The 16,691-nt window shown below is 39.1% G+C and overlaps 1 protein-coding gene and 1 long non-coding RNA gene across 10 annotated transcripts in view; one reads left to right on the forward strand and one right to left on the reverse strand.

The window, feature by feature from the left end:
* Positions 1-14,377, forward strand: part of LOC108449348 — a 32,042-nt gene extending 17,665 nt beyond the window's left edge. The window contains exons 2-4 of one of the 2 annotated variants that reach the window (XR_001865512.1): positions 3,027-4,311; positions 6,681-6,808; positions 13,214-14,377. This is a non-coding gene — a long non-coding RNA (uncharacterized LOC108449348). Of the gene's footprint in view, positions 1-3,026; positions 4,312-6,680; positions 7,033-13,213 lie in introns of those variants that run through there. The other variant, XR_001865511.1, reaches the window with a different exon arrangement.
* MACROD2 (MACRO domain containing 2) overlaps positions 1-16,691 on the reverse strand; it is an 888,200-nt gene that overhangs the window by 36,842 nt on the left and 834,667 nt on the right. For all 8 annotated transcript variants that reach the window (XM_017745239.1, XM_017745241.1, XM_017745240.1 and 5 more), the window contains 3 exons: positions 7,040-7,117; positions 6,351-6,425; positions 5,761-5,853 (listed from right to left, as the gene is read on the reverse strand). In XM_017745239.1, coding sequence (XP_017600728.1) covers positions 5,761-5,853; positions 6,351-6,425; positions 7,040-7,117 — 246 coding nt within the window. The remainder of the gene's footprint in view (positions 1-5,760; positions 5,854-6,350; positions 6,426-7,039; positions 7,118-16,691) is intronic.

Below are 16,691 nucleotides of genomic sequence, written 5' to 3' on the forward strand. Positions count from 1 at the left end.
AGGAACAAAGAGATGATATTTTAAAATGCAATAAAAATTGCCAATTTATAATACTATTTCTATTCTGGTTACTGCAAATGAAATGAAGAAAGCAATCAAATAGAGATAATAAACCTTAAATGCTATCATTCTTACAGTATTCCCTATTGTTGTTTTCCTGTTTTCTTTCCTTTTGGCTTTTTGTGTTTTACCCTTATCATCACGTCTGATAACACAAAGTAACTGTGACAGCAAGCAAAACATTTAAGCTGAAAAATTCCTTACATTTTCTACTTTTTTATTAGAAAAGCACACAGAAGAAAATCCATTATTTTTTCTTGCAAGGGATGAAAAATAATTATAACTTCAAATTAATCTTGCACCACCTATTCTTTATGTACATTCAGGCTAGAACCTGATGTATGGAGAATAATGAAAAGAAACAGATTCCTTCTGTGGCAGGAAAAAAAAATATGACTTTTTTCCCCTCAAGAGACTGAAATCAATATCTAGAGCAGACTTTTGACAGTGTAATAATGGCCCTGACTGCCAATGCACAGTGCTGCACAGCATTCTCAGGGAAGAACCCTCAGGAAAGCCCTGCAGGAGGTGTGCATCCCATTTGCTGCCCCATCCTGCACCATCAGTGAAGCCTCTTTGCTTATGTTAGAGCCTGGATACCTCCCACTTCACAACTGCCAAAGCCCCCACACCACAAACATAAACCCACAGACAATGGGGTCAGACCCCCACTCCTCTTCTGCAGTCTGCAATGTTTAAATGGAGCAGAGAAGATGCAGGCGAGCCTCACCTGGCTACTTCCATGAGGCATAGAAATTGGATATCCTCCTCTGCCACAGCTATAATGCCTTCAGGAGGGCAGAGTGCTTGATATAGACCAAACAGCCCTTGGACCACAACAAACACAGCAGAGCAGGCTGGTGAACATAATCTGGTCACAAAATCTCCTCAACTGGCTGATACTTCAGCTGAAAAGTTCACTGGAGTTTCGCAAGGTTCTCAAGAAAATAAAGGCATGCAAAGCGAGGCTTCACAGGCGAGGCACATTTTAGGATTTCCACTCATAATTTCTCAGCGCACCTCCCACAAGTCCCTTCTACTGCTTCCCAACAATCCACATCTCTGCAGAGCTTTAAATACCCATTTGCAACCTTCTGGTTCCACAGCCTTTCCGGCATTTCTGAAAAGGTCCAATGGTGAACTTTTTTCTCTTTGCTAAACATCTGTCAGAATAAGATTTTAAAGATATATTTCATATTTAGTGTCTGAATATGCTGTAACAGCCCAAAAAATGGCATCTGATCTATTCAGGATGGGCTCTTATCAAACACCAAACACACTATATCTGGTTCAGGATGTTTATTCCTCTCCTCTTTGAGCAACTGAATAAAAGAAGTTGGAGCCTTTTTACTAGAGCTTCAGAAGTCACAACACTCCAAAATATTAATCTCTTTCCAAAAAAAGTGAAATTACCTATTTAAAGATTCTAGGGAAGACTTTTATCCCCCTTCCCTCCCCCCCCCCCCCCCCCCCACACCCACCCCCCCCAAAAATGTCTCATCTCTCTCCACTTGAAGAATTAAAGGAGTTTGGTTAAGCAATAAAATTGCCATGAATCAATATTAAAAATGTCAGATTTTTCCAAAATGATCTTTCTCAAGACATCTGTTGTTTCTCTACAGCCAAAATGTCATTTTGACATTTTTGACTTTGATAACTGAGCCATTATTTTGACATTATTTATGACTCTACCAATGCATATAAAATCCCATAAATGCCTGAGACTGAAGGTATAAAACATGAGAGCTTTTCCCCAGGTTTTAAAATATTTAGCTCTCTCCAAGATTATGCCATAAAATTATCTACTCCTGCTAAAGTAAAATGAATAAGTGAAGAATGGACAAAATGTTGCCTACATAGTTACAGATTACAGTTATTCATGTTACAAAGACTGTTGAGCAAAACTGGTCTTAGCTAGAAGAGAACTTGGCAGACTTCAAATTTGAAATTAGGCAGACTTCAAATTTAGAGTAAACAAGCACTGACCAGAAGATTGACAAATGTACTGCAAATGATGGAAACCTCCTCCAGCCTGCCCCCAAGCCAGCCCTAACTTCATGGTTAAGTTGAGGATGCTACCCAACCACTCTAATGTTTTTCATGTGGAGAAACATCGCAGGTCAAGCTCCAACTATGTTCCAGATGGCACAAGATGACAAAATATTTCAGCCCAAATAGAGAAGAGAGAAAACAGAGAAATAACAGCAATAACTGTTCATTTTCTAGTGTTCTGACAGAAATCCTACCCCTTCAAAGTGTTCAACAACTTATAAGGGTGATTAGTGAGCGAAATCATCATACTGAATGTCTTGCTGAAGGGAGATAGATGGGAAATAAGATGACAGAGGTGAGAGTGGGCTCAGAGGAGAAATTGGCTGCATATTCACGCAAATAAATATGGGATTTACTTCCACGTGCTCCAAACTGTGTTGTGGAATAAATGTGCTGATTAAACCTACAAATAAGTGCTGAGTGCATGGTCATTACAACACAACAGGAGTATTTCCAAGTGTACATATATAAAAGGACTGCCAAAAGGTCTGTTAAACTGTGTACACTTATCTAGTCAGCAAATAGGTCAGTGATCACCACTTACTCTGGTTTTTAATAAAGGGATTTGAGAACATTCCCTAATCTTATAAGAAACATAGATTTTCATTTTTCTTTTGTGAACCAGAATGAGTGCATTATAGTAGTCGGAAAAAAATTAAAAAGCATCTTAGTTTGCCTTTTCTCTTCAGCTCCTCCCTCATAATATATAACTTCAAGTTACAGTAGAAAAAAAGGGAATAAATTGGCACACGTGATATTTTATTATTGATTTAGGAAAAAGCAACAGCAGGTTTTTATGAAACACACAATGCCTCACATTGTTATATTCTTCAGGGTAATCTGGCTTGGTTCTTACTATTGGCAACGCGGTATAGTAGTGCGACTGCCAAGTTTTTGATTCTTCATTCCTGCAGGCTCCCAGCGTCCCAGAGCCTTGAAAGCACCGGGATCTGGGACTCCGTGGGAATACGCACTATGGTGTGACTCTGGAGCTGTGAAGTGAAATGAGCTATACAGAAAGGACCCTGCAAGCTCTAAAAACCCCCAAAAGACAGAGGTGAGCTGGCAGTAAAATTTGTGCAATTAAATCAGAAGATAACCTATGGTTTGTCAGAAGTTCATGTACACTGTGGCACATCTCTAAAACAGCAAGAAAGAGACATTTTTTCCACGGAAAACCACATCATTGAAAAAATTCCTAGCACATTTCAAAGCCGCAATCAGTAACTGAGCAGAAATCCAGCTTTAGGATTGGAAAAGGGATTTTGTTCTTTGTTGGTCCTTTAGTGGCTTACACAGCTCCAGTGCTGAGGACTGAAGGGATTGCAGATGACTCCCAAGAATCTAATGGTCCCAGTGAGACAGAGAGAAGAGAGAGGCAGGTATGTGCTACCCTTTGCTCCGGGATGCGTTTGAAAACACACACAAAAAATATCACATAGAACAGAAAGACCAGGTAGTTTGCATTTTAGTAGTTGCTACATTTGGCTATGCACATAGATCTAGAATGGGTCAAACTAACTTAAGATCCATGAATTTCTGTTTAACAGGACTATCAGTCCCACGTTAGCTTTTTTCCCACAATCTTAGACAAAAATATGGTATTTCATTCTATGTCAAACGTACTGTGTGTGCTGTTGGAAAACTGTTCAGCTGAATTACTTCAGGAGGTAGCACCTGGGTTACATAAAATAATGTCACATATTAAATCTCTTTTTTATGCCAGGTAATCTCTTTCCATTAAGAGGAGCCTCTCATTGGGAAATATATCTTATTTTATCAGTTTTAGCTTCAGCTGATCTTTTTTACCTCTTTTTGTTGAGACCCACTTCACTTTATGGTAAACCTTCAAAACCCATGTGGCAGAATTTGTGCCCACCAGAACAAGAAGCGTCTAGCAAGATGAGCTACGAGGGTGGTTATACCCACAAGAATGAAACAATGTAAGGGAAAGTCTTTATGTCCCTCTCTGCTCCTGGTCTGCAAGAGCACCCATTTATTTTCCCTGTGCCAAAGATAGTATATGTGCAAGAAGCTGAACAGAATATTTATGCTGTTATCCTGCACACAGACTCAACACATTTCCTCTTATCATGGAACTTACCAAAAGATCACTTAAACTGATGGCACTCCTTCTATGGACTTCAACAAGCTTTGGATCAGATGAATCCTGCACAGTATCAACACCTGAGATCTCAGGTAGGAACAAGTTCCAAAATACTTAGCAAGAACTCTTTACTTAGTATTTGAAACTTCTAAATCAAGGTCTGGAAAAGGAAAGGTGCCAAGAACAACCCTTTTCTGACATTACCTGCTCTTCCTTAATGTTGCATATTTTAGTAGTAAGTAGAAGAGATGTTGAAATATAATTTCTCTGCTGGCAACTAAATGACAGTCCTGTAGGGGACTTTACAGTAGTAAAGAGGAGAAAATGTGCAAATAATGAAGATAAATTTTGTCCAATTTGCTTGTGATGATGCATAAAATAAAATGTAAATAATTTCTATTTGGAGGAGATTAACATAACAACATTGGTATTTGCAATCAGAGTGAGCCTGTATTGTATGACCTGGGTTTGCAACTGAGGTAGTGTGGTACCATTTACCTGAATTTGAACATAAGAATTATATCAATTCTACCTTCATCATCATTAACACAGCACAAAACCAATACCATTAGCACAAATGATAACAAGGAGATGTGATTAGTCTCAACTCAGATAGGCAATTGAAATTAAAAAAAAAAAAGGGAAGGAAATATTGTTTAGCTGTATATGAACAAAGAGGTTCTATTAACCTGGCTTTGCAGTGAAGAAAACTGTCAATATTGCTAATGCAGGTTTGCAATTAAGTTGGTGTCAATGTTGCTGAGAAAAGGACTTCATAATTAGGACAACACAGTTAGTATTGACCAGAATTTTCAGTAAAAATCATGTTGGCATTTTAATTTGGAACTGTAAAATTCAACCTTGGGCTCTACAAATGACCATATAATTAACTTGCATTTACTTTAAAATTAGATAATTATTTACATAATACATTATTTTTTATATAACTGTGTGCCTTTACAAATGGTGAGATGACTGCAGGGTTCTCAGAAGTATCCAACACTTAAACTTCTACATTTCCTTGCAAAAGCATTCCCAAGGTTTTCAATACTTTACTCCCAGAAAAAAATTACTGCTTCAGAAGACTCTGCATTTTCGCTCCAAATATTGGTTTCTTCATGACAATTACTAGTTTTAGTTAATCTTTAGTTAAATCTCTACTAATGACTTCACAAATAACCATCAAACCCATTTATTTTAAATACTCTGGATGCTTTTAGCAAACATGATCAAAAGGATACTTACATGGACATAAATTGGTTGTTTAATCAGTATTATGTGCTTAAATGCAAAAGCTGAAAATGAGAAGCGTATTTAAACATCACTTTTGAACTTGAGTGTGCACTTTTTTGCACTTAGCTTCCTATGCAAATTCAAGTCCAATATATCAAAATAATACTCAAAAATAAGACAAAAAAAGGATTTTTCTTAGGGGGAAAAAAAAAGCTTTAATGTGTTCTTTCCATGTTTCCTCACAATAGAAAAGGATAACATGAGTCCCGCAGCATTCTCTCTCTCCATCTGTTTTATAATAGGCTCACCTCCTTCTTCTTTTCCTTCTTCTTCCTTTTCCTCTGCACCAAGAATCAAAGGTATCTCAGCTTCTGTTTTGTCTTCTTGGTTCAACAGTGGATCTGAATAAATTTGATAAAAAGATGAAGAATAAGGCTTTTCAAAACGGACATAAAAGGATTAACACCCACTAAAGACCTTGCCACTAAAAACACTGACAGGGGAAAAGGATACTTTCCTCCAGGAGTAAAAATGAAAAAACTGTCCAAGGAAATCCAAGGGGCTCTAGTTCAGAGCAAAGTCTTGAAGATACTGAACTTTCTGGGATTTAGCACAAAATCCCATGTGCCTACTCCAAGCATGGGTCCTCACCGGGACTCATTGCAATCCCAGAGACACACATACTCCATGCCCCATTCCTTGAAGTGTTGAAGGCCAGGTTGGATGGGGCTTTGAGCAACCTGGTCTAGTGGAAGGTGCACCTTCCCATGGTAGGGGGGTTGGAACTAGATGATCTTTAAGGTCCCTTCAATCCCAGACATTCTATGATTCCATGATTCTATGTAAGTGTTTTTGCTTGTTAATCTTGTTTTTTGATTTCAAGACACATATAGAGTACCTTCTATTTCCATGCAGGAGCCTTGGGAATCTGCCCCAGTTTTAATCTCCTCATTTGCAGAAGCATCCTGTTGTCCTGTTAATACAACAAACAGAAAATGGTATCAGGATGATGTTGCATGCAGGCAATGCTAAATTCATCAAAACAGAACATGAATCTCGCACACAGCATGGTATTTCTCAGCCAAACACTGTTTTTCTTCTATTAAGTGAACAATGTCAGACACATTTTATATATGAAAATATCACTTAACAATACAAAACATTAAGTTTGTCAAATAGCTGGTCAAAACTGACCCTGCAGCACTTACAGGTTTTTCTTCTTTTTCAGCTCAGCCTTGACACTGTTTCTCATAGGAGCTGTTGTAAAGCACTTGCACTTGACAGTCAGGAGAAGGAACAGAAACACCCCACAGGCTTTCAGAACCACAGTGACAACATAGGAGGACAATGATAATGGTATGCACCCAGGATCAGTATGGCTAAACCTATTTAGAGACATGGCTTTCCCAGTAGCATCAGGGATTACTGCCCCATGACTGGCTGACACACAACCTCTACTAGCCAACAGCGTTTCCTTAAGGTGGCAGAGGTCAGGCTGACACCCACTGGATGCTGACACTGGAAGAACTGAAGTTTCACACTGGTTCATTATATCTGTCTTAAAAAACTTTGATACAAAACTTTTACCTTTGGCTTGATCTTGTTCACACACCACAGGATCCACTGAATCACTCCCCTGCGTGCCTTTGGAGTCTTTCAGAGGATCTGAGGAAAAAGCAAACAAACAAATAAATCCTGAAGCAGCTTTCATGCTGGAAAAGTAACTTAAGTTAGAGGTAGCCCACAGGTGCCAGCTTCATATTTGGCATTTTGATACACTGATTGATTTTCTATCTGTTTAACTACAGTCTTATAAACTACAGAAGTATACTAGTGGGTTTCAATTATTCAAACTGATTTTGGAATCCCTACCCTTACTGAACAGTTTTTTGCCTGCAGTACAAACCTTAAACCAGAAGCTGGCAAGGAAGGATGCATAAGAATAACCAGCAGCGCTACCAAGAATTTTATTCCTAATGAGTGGAGCGGCACAAATCTATGAGAAATAGTATGAACCACCTACTTGATAAATAAAGTGATTTGTTATTTATTTAGAATAACAGTTTTTCACCGCTGGATTTGTAGAAACTTTAAATCTTTCCAGAAACAGTTGATCCCATAAATCCCTGTGCAAATCCTAGCCTCATGTCACTTGATGACAGAACTCCCAAGGTCATTATTGTGGCCAAGAGTGCTTTCCTTTTTTGGGGCAGACTATCAAAACAAACTGCCCGAAGTGATACTTGGAACCAGTGGCACAGTGAGACTTAAATTACATGCCAGAAAGTCCAATTGCTGTGCTATCTAGGGTCTTCATAAACACAGGGAATTTTTTTTTTTGTGTCAAACAGCATTTTCTGACAACAGTCAGTTTTTGCATGGGGATCAAGAAATGCATAATGCATAATTCCACTGCATTCAGGTAATACAGCAACACAGACACTTGATTTAGTTTTGCTCATCCTCATCACACACAGATTTCACTGGATAAAGAGCTCTCTTTGAGCCTAGTTAAAAACCAGTGCTGATCTAACCGGACATTGTGCAGATGCCAGGGGTAAGTCCACTCCAGGTCGTAACAGCAGCAACAGATAATTAGTATTTGTGTTCCCGTGTGAGATGCTTTCTAGAATGCTGCTTGATGGAAAAAGAAAATGACAGTGCTAAAAGATCTACAGCATGTGATAATAAATTACGTTATGACAGTGTTTCTATGGCTTAAATTCTGGAAGGTCCCTCTCTAAAATATAGCTGAGCAAATCTTACAATATACCCAAGAATGTCCCTGTAAAACTCAGTTCCTGAAAGTGTCCAAAAATAATCTCAGATGGATAAGTGAGAAAGCTGAGTTGTTAAAATCTGATCCAAATGTAATAATCTGTAGGAAAGGTATGTGCTGAAAGTGTGTGGCTTTAATTAACTGCAAATAATCCCCCAAGGCAAATATTTAACTACCTGCACAGTTTCTTACTTCTTTTCTGGCATGACAGTAAGTTTAAAAAACCCAAGTTTGAAAGTAGAATAACTCACTGATGTACAATTTGCTAAACTTTATACTTGCTGCACTTTTTTTTTACCCTACCATGAACTTAATGTCTACCCACTCTTCTTGGGTAGACCAGTGCACCAGTCTTTCATACCATACATACTGTACAATGAGGTTCAAAGGATTACCCTTATCAGCCTAAATTGGAGCAAAACTAAATTAGAATTTTATCAAATTCCAAGTTTAATCAAAAATCCAGTTGAAGGACCTTTTGGTATAAATGGGAATAGCACAAAAATTCTACAGGGAATTTTTCAAGCAAGCTTTTAACACATTTAAAGGGAAATTCTGGGTTTGCTGAAGTTTTTGGCAAAGCTTTCAGGATTTCAGTCAAGACAAGATTTGTACTACCTGTAACTCCATACCCTAAATTGATATATTTTTCTGTATGATACAGTTGCATGCTAGTAAAAGGAACTGTACTGGCAAAGCTGGAATAAGAAGTCCTCTGCCTTGAGTGCCATGATGCCAGGGCCCAAACACAGCCCTTCAAGCAGTCAAAAGTGACGATAAGTATGATATCAAAGTCTTTGAGAGGGGGACATGCAAGCAGCTCTGCCCCATCACTCCCTTAGAGCTCTCTTATCCCATACCTATTGCACAATACTTCATACTTCCAGACTGGTGCCCTTAATCCCAGTTCACAGGTGCCACCTTTTTTCCCAGAATGAGGAATGACTCCAATTTAATGCAAAAATCAATCCACAGCATCAGAGGCACAATTATGTGCTGTGGTCAATGATAACAAATGGATTTTAAGAAGCCTCGAGCTTGGCTGACATATGTGCCCCTATCATGCTGCCGTTTGTTGTGGAGCATCAGACGGAGGGGTGTCTTCGCTATTCCCACCTATTGGCACAGCTGGCAGTCTGCCCCATGGGCATTATTCTTAAGGAATTATAGTTTTGTGTTAAACTTTCATTTTTGTCATAAACAGTTGTCCTATTGCCCCAGTATTTGAGAAAGCAATTTAACTGCACTGAATTCCAAATTATACCAGGCAATATACACTGATAGTTTTTCACAAGTTGTTTTTTGCAAAGCATGTCTCTGAAAGTAACAGACAATGGACAGAAGTTACTGCCTAGCTGTAACATCTTGACTGATGTTATCATGCAGATTCTGAGTTCCAATATCCTTAAGGTCAAGACCATATCAAAGGTTCCTTCTTTTCAAATGCAAATATTGCACTAAATATTCAAGCCAAAAGGTTCAAAGACAGATTTGCTTTCAGGATTAACAAGAATAAAATAAAGCAAAGGAATAAACCCAGATTTATGAAGCAAATCTGTGCCAAGAAAAAGTGGAAGTGTAAAACCAAAGGCGGTGATCAATAAAAATGCTGATGATACACTACTTTCTGTGTGCAAGTTTTCAGTAGGGCAGTGGTATTCCTCAGACTCAGCTGATCCTCTGTGCTCACTTAACCCTTTGGAGCCTTGTGCAACTGTGCATAAGCCTAGTATTATAGTCCTATATGATTCCAGGGTCTACATGGCCTCTGGCCATCCCTAAGGCCTTTGTTCACCTCTCATGCACCTGATTTTCTAAAATGGCATAAAGCAATGTTAGTCTTCTCCTAACACAGTTAATTATCTGTTAAGTCATACCTGAGAATCCAAGCCAGGATATTCTTTCACAGCACAGTATTGCTTAGCTTTTTGATAACATACATACTGAGCACTACTTACTTTGGGTAAGTACAAATTGGGACTGTAAAGGTTAACACTCCTCCAGTCAGGACTGAAAAAAAATCTGTGTTTCTGATACCACACTGGAGCACAGTTCCTAACATCACACATGAATGAACCAAACAGGACATTCAGTTGCATAAATAAGCCAAAGATAGGCCACATTTATCTACTGCACATCAGGAGCTTAAGTACTCATTGAAGTCTGAGCATCCCTTAGTTCCCTCGAAACTCCTCCTTGCTGGCTGGAGTGGCAGTGTCCATGTCAGGAGTGCTTGCCTCAGCACCCCTCCATTTTATTGGAACAAGTGTCTTATGAGACTGCATGCTTGAATCCACCAGGGAATTAGCCCCAGTCTTTAACAACCTGTGAACAAAATATTTAGGCTTTAAATAAACTGATCAGAATACTTCCCAAGTATATTCACTGCTTCTATCAACCGTATGTTGAATTCATATCCAAGAAAAGCACGTAGCTTGGAGTAAACTATCAATCCTATCCTTCCTAGCAATAATCATGCACTATTTGTCTAAATCCTGCATAAATCCCCATGCTTTTCCATACCATTCATTTTTTCTTTTGGCTGTATAAGGCAACATTGCTCTAAGACGATTTTGCAAAAGCTAAGGAAGAAGGGAGATGGTAAGAACTGCATGTTAAGTGGTTTTAATGATCTTTTAAAATTCACATTCCCAGCTACTCTCTGTATGGCTTATTTACTGAGTAGTTTCTAGTGTGCAAAACACCTGGGTCCTGTACACAGCATAGATAAATCCCCATGTTTTAGGGAGCTCTAAGAAGATTGAAGAGGGAAAAAGCTGGTCATTAGGAAAGAAACAGGTTCAGTGCATTTTATTTTTTTAAGCATGATACTGTGATAAATGAGTGGAATATTTCCAGAGTGAAAGAAATCAAGCAGACATCTAAAATTACAGGTAATGGTGTGCACAGAGGCTGCCACATGATTAGGGTATTCACCTCATAAAACAAGCAAAATATGTTAAAATGAAGTACTATAAAATGGTGATTTATGAGAAGTTAGGAGGAGATTCTTGAGCTTTGACTTTAAAATGTAACTTTTATATCCACCAAGATTTCATTTTAATCTGTCTTTATAACAAATTAGATTTATTGGAGCCCAAGTTTAAATGGCTTGGTAAACCAGATCTTTTTAGGTGCAACACCTCGTAGAGATATTTTAGCAAGTTTTCAGGTAATAGACCAAGCAGCTCATCTCTGCAGGTGGCATCCACTGAATACTTCTCCCACCCATTTGTGCTTCAAGCTGACAGAAGGGCATCTCACCTTCTGTCCACCCAAGAAATTCCAGGTGCAGCTGGTATAAAAACTATGGGCACCCTTCTCCTGCCATAAGGGACAGGACCTGCTGTACAGGGCTCTGGGAAAAAAAAAGGCTGAGAAAAATCTGACCGTCTTGTTTAGAGCCTGTCCAGGAGAAAGGATTGGAGGGATGAGATGAAAGAGCAGGATCTCACACTGGACTGACGGGAGCGCAGCTGGATGGCTCCAGGTCAGCTAATATTAAAAAATAAGGAGGCTTTAAATAAGCCAGCTAAGTAGATTAGTGCTCACTGTTGCAGATGCCAGTACTGGTGAAGGGTAAAGCAGAAATACCTCTTGAATGGTTCAGGGGCTGGACCCCATCTGGATGCACAACTCAGGTCAAATTAAATGTGAAGAAGTGAAAAACCCACGTTACAAACAGCTCAAAGTGAACCTTGTGGAAGTTGTTAAGTGGCTGGTTGGATCGTGGTGCTGATGTCCCTGGTTAAAAAACCCCAAAGCCCGCAAATTAGCTTGTGTTAGCCACTTTGCTTTCCCAGAAATCCTTCTAACTAAGGGACAGATGAATGTTTTCACTGTAGTAGGCATGCAAAGCCACAGCTATGGCTGAGGATGTTGAAATTCTTTCATTTAAAAAGTTTCTTTTTCAGTTACCTAAAATTGAAATTTTTCAGGTTGAAATTTAGGTCTAATCATAGCCCAAGGGTGAAGTAAAAACATTTCATTGGCAGCTGCTGAATGCTCAGCACTTCTGAAAATCAGGTCAGTCATTTAGATGTCTTAATATATACCTAGGAGCTGATTTTAAACACCTCTTTCTGCACATATTGGCCTTTCAGTCAATCTTTTTCATGCACTTACCAATGACTAATTTATGTCGATTTGCACAGCTGCCCTGCATTTAAAATGCTCTATCTTTCAGTTTATCCCTTCTCAATCATTTATGTCTTTAGGACATCAATTTTTTTCCATACAGAGAGCTACAGCTGGCGAAAGAGGAATTTATACCCATTACATTTTACAAGCAGGATACTAACTGGCTTCTGGGTTGCCCAAAGAGGATTTTTAGGGGTAACCCCTAGCCAAGTCATATACCTAATTCTGTTTCTGAAAACACAAGCCCTCCAGCCAACTGAACTTGACTCCATTTCAGAGAATGCAGAAAATCAGTGACTTGCTTTCAATGGCACTCCCACAGAAGCCCAGACTTTGGTGAATACCTGGAAATAATTAATCACTACTTTATTTTTTAAATTAATTAGTATGTGATTTAATTTAGTTGACCTTCAAATAAAAATTCAGTTCTTATTAAGTGCTAATGAATTATAATCAAGGTGTTGTGCGCAGAAACTTTGCATAGTAGGGAGTTATGCTTCACCTGTACTAAATCCAGCTCCTTTTTACATTTTCCTGCCAGAAAGTCTAATCATTAAATTGAGTTAAATAGTAATTGGTAGACTGAGATGAAGATGCAGAACACTCTCTGACACACACACACACACACACGTGCATGCACGCATACTCTCTTTAACAAAAGATAATCACAGGTTCAATCCAATCTACATACTACATGGTCAATTGAAAATGAGTTCGTAGCCCCAGCACAATCTTGTACAGACAGACATACCAGACTGAGTGCAGCCTGCCTGATACGTCCTTTATCTGCTGCATAAACATTAATGACTTTAATCACTTTGTTCTGCCCTTACATTTCATAGAAAGAAGCATCGCTCATGTGAAATATGCTGTGTAAAAAGGATCTACTTCCATATATGCAGTAATGAAGCACTTGTGAAGGTGTTGCCTGGAGATGTCAGCTCTCCCCCCAAAAGATCATAGCCAAGCATGTAAGTTTTTAAGGGTAAAATTGCAACAGTTCTTAGCAGACAGTGGAAAGAGAAACTTGACACAGACTGGAATAAGAGGATACCTCTACAGTGTTGCATGAAAAATCCTGATACTCTTGAAATATGACTGTTCTACCCCCTGCGCCACCCCCCCCCCCCCCTTTTTTTTTTTTTTCTCTATGGAAGACTCAAAAAATTCCATTTGCTCAAAGGCCATGTGCAAACTGGGTTTGTGTGGACTTTCTTCCTGGACAGTATAACCTCTATAGTAACAGTAGACATACACTTTTACATGAATTGAGATTTGCAGTCTCACAGGAGGTTTTCATTTTAATCGAAGCCCCTCAAAATGTAATTCCTGCACTGTCCCCCACTCTTATAATGAAAATCCCTTTCACGTTCCCATCCTCCCCCTTTTCCTTTAAAAAAATGATAAAGAGGACTCAAACCAAAAATATTAGATCTTCACAGTAGCAGAGATGGATGTACTCTGTTTTGAATAGCATCACATTTTAGACCAATAAATAGCTATTCAATGTGTTTGCTATATTCTAATCCCAGAAATATGAAGTGAAAAAAAAAAAAAAAAGCAGAAAAACTGTTAGTCAACTCTAATGGGACTCAAAATACTTGTTTTGGTACACTCACAAGTGAGCTGACATTTGAAAGACTTATACTTTTATAGCAGGAAACTTCCCATTCTGAGTTTGGCAATATGCAGCTAGACTTATTTGCCATAAATCTTTCACAGTAATTAGGTGGAAGGACTGGGAAAACATAATTTCTCTAAATGCTTTATGTCCTGTTCATTTAGTTGAAGATAAACTAGAGAAATGAGTATGTTCCAGAACCTGGAGATTTTAGGCATGTTAACTCAGCGGGCAAATAATTTGAAACCTGGAATTTATTTTGGGAGCATCACGTGTTTTCAGAAATGCCAGGATTTTGTAAAAGTGCCATTTCCCAAGAAGTAGCACTTGTTTGGTAACACTAGTATTCATTAAAAAACCCTCAAAATCTAAAATTATAGAATCATTGAAGAATCACAGAGTCTTTTGGGTTGGAAGGGATCTTGAAGATCATTTCATTCCAAACCCCCCAGCAGTGACCCCTTCCACTAGACCAGGTTGCTCAAAGCCCTGTCCAATCTGGCCTTAAACACTTCCAGGGATGGGGCATTCACAGCTTCTCTGGGCAACTTCTGCCAATGCTTCAGCACCTTCACAGTAAAAATCTGCAAAGCTGAAAATCTACCAATGGAAATAAGGATTAAAACCATGGCCTGGTCCATTGTGGCCTTGCTGTTCAAAATTCTGGTGTCCATTAAGGAAACTAGTAATCAAATCCAAAAACATGGTCTTCTCTTCTCTCTCTTTTTTTTTTTTAACTTGTACAGTTTTACAAACAAAATCTATGTCTTGTTCCTTTTTCCCTACCAGACGCTTTCTATCTTATTTATGAGGAGAGGTAGGACATCAAAGAGATAATGCACTTTTGATCTCTCAGGGCACTGTCTCTTCCATCAACCTCTCAAGAGAAGAGGGGAAAACACTCTATATACTCTTAGTATATTATATGAAAAGTGAGACTTTAACACACAAAGATGATTTCTTTCCTGAGAAGAGGAATACAATTCTAATACAATGGTGTAAAAACCCAGAGGGGTTACACACTGAGAAGCATATCAGAAGACAGTCATCTTAGTTAGCAACAAGCACTCAAAACAATAGCAATTTGTTGGGATCTTCCACTGACTGCAGACAGAAAAAAAAATCCAAACCCAAAGCCTCACTGTGACCCTCACATTGTGAAACACACAAAAATATCTAATGGGGAGTCTTCAAGATACAGAATACATAAACAGGCTGAAGACCATCAAAACAAGAAAAGTTAATGACAGGCAATCATCAACCATGCTGGGACTGAATCCATCACTATTTCTGCTCCACTACCCTTGCCACGATTTCAATTTGTGGTGTATCAAAAGCAAACGCCAGTGCTCCAGCAAAGGTTTGTGGTTCTTTTTTTCCTTTGCGGGATCAATCAATCAGTTAAAAGAGCACTTAAATCAACCTGCACAAGGCTTTGAACTCATAATCAGGTAAGTATGTGGGCTGTCCAGCACGTGGCTTTGGAACAAAAGGGCAGGATCTCATACCCTGTCACACTTATCTAGAAAAATGAGAAGAGAGACAAGTAGCAATGCTGAATTAAACATTAAATCTTTAAAAATAAATAAGTTAATGGATGTTAGTAGTTATGTTATCTCAGTAAAATGCATGAAAATTTTCTATTAGTCTTGAAGGCTGTACTGATGGATTGTATTTGTTATAGAGAGCATAACTCCTGTTTGGGATTATCGGTAGCAAACACTTTGTATATCACCCAGACTTTTTCCTGACGTACCCCCACAAAAACGCTAAAAAATGTAGACCAGCACAAGCAATTAATAGCATGATTATCACAGGAATATCAAAAACAATACAGCTGTCCACTGATTCCTATCTGTTGGTAAATGAACAGCTCCACAGGAAAAATCTCAGCTTGAAACTTTTAAATTAGATCATCTCTCTTGTTTCCTAAACTCCCTGTCATTTGGCCCTGTGACACTTTTAAATATTTATCACAAACTAAATGATCTGAGTGCCCAGCACAGTCTCCACAAGATAAACATACTTTCTGCCTCTCTATTATGACTTCATCTCCTCCTGTCTCCTCCTGATGCGTTTATAGCTCTTGCATTTTTCTTTTCCTGCATCAGGAGAGCGCTGAACAGGGAGATGATATTGCTGAGATAGATATGCATGCTTAGCTATATGCCTGTGAGTCACCCCATGTTGCAGCGGGGGTTACTGCAACAAGCATATTTCAAACCAGGAGTCCCGTGGAAATGAAGTATATATGGACAGATTTGTGGTAGATGTTTCAGAGATGTTTATTTCTCCTGCCGCATGGCTGGGGCTCTCTCAGGAACCCCGCAGTCACAGGACCCGAGGGTCCTTGGCCACACCGGGGAACCCAAACCAACCAATGGGAAATGAGACTGAGCAGGGGCAGGGAAACCCCGTGTCTCCCCCCCAGGGCCCATCTCCCAGGGCTCCATGGCAGGGGAGGAGACCCCAACATCTCACCCGTTGTATTTTAATAAAAGGAGAATGAAAACGACTGGATAACAAGAACAGTTTCAAGACAAAACAAGCCACCCTCCTGAGTCTTTAAATGTCCAAACAGATTCTCTGGAACATCTTAGGGCTGACAGAAGGGAGACAGAACTCTCCGGGCATGCTTTGTGGGGAAACTGAGGCAGGAGAGGGTTTAATTTCTTCCCTCCCCCTTTTCATCCCCCACT

This window comes from Corvus brachyrhynchos, unplaced genomic scaffold (genome assembly GCF_000691975.1).
Source record: "Corvus brachyrhynchos isolate BGI_N302 unplaced genomic scaffold, ASM69197v1 scaffold69, whole genome shotgun sequence".
NCBI lineage: Eukaryota > Metazoa > Chordata > Aves > Passeriformes > Corvidae > Corvus > Corvus brachyrhynchos.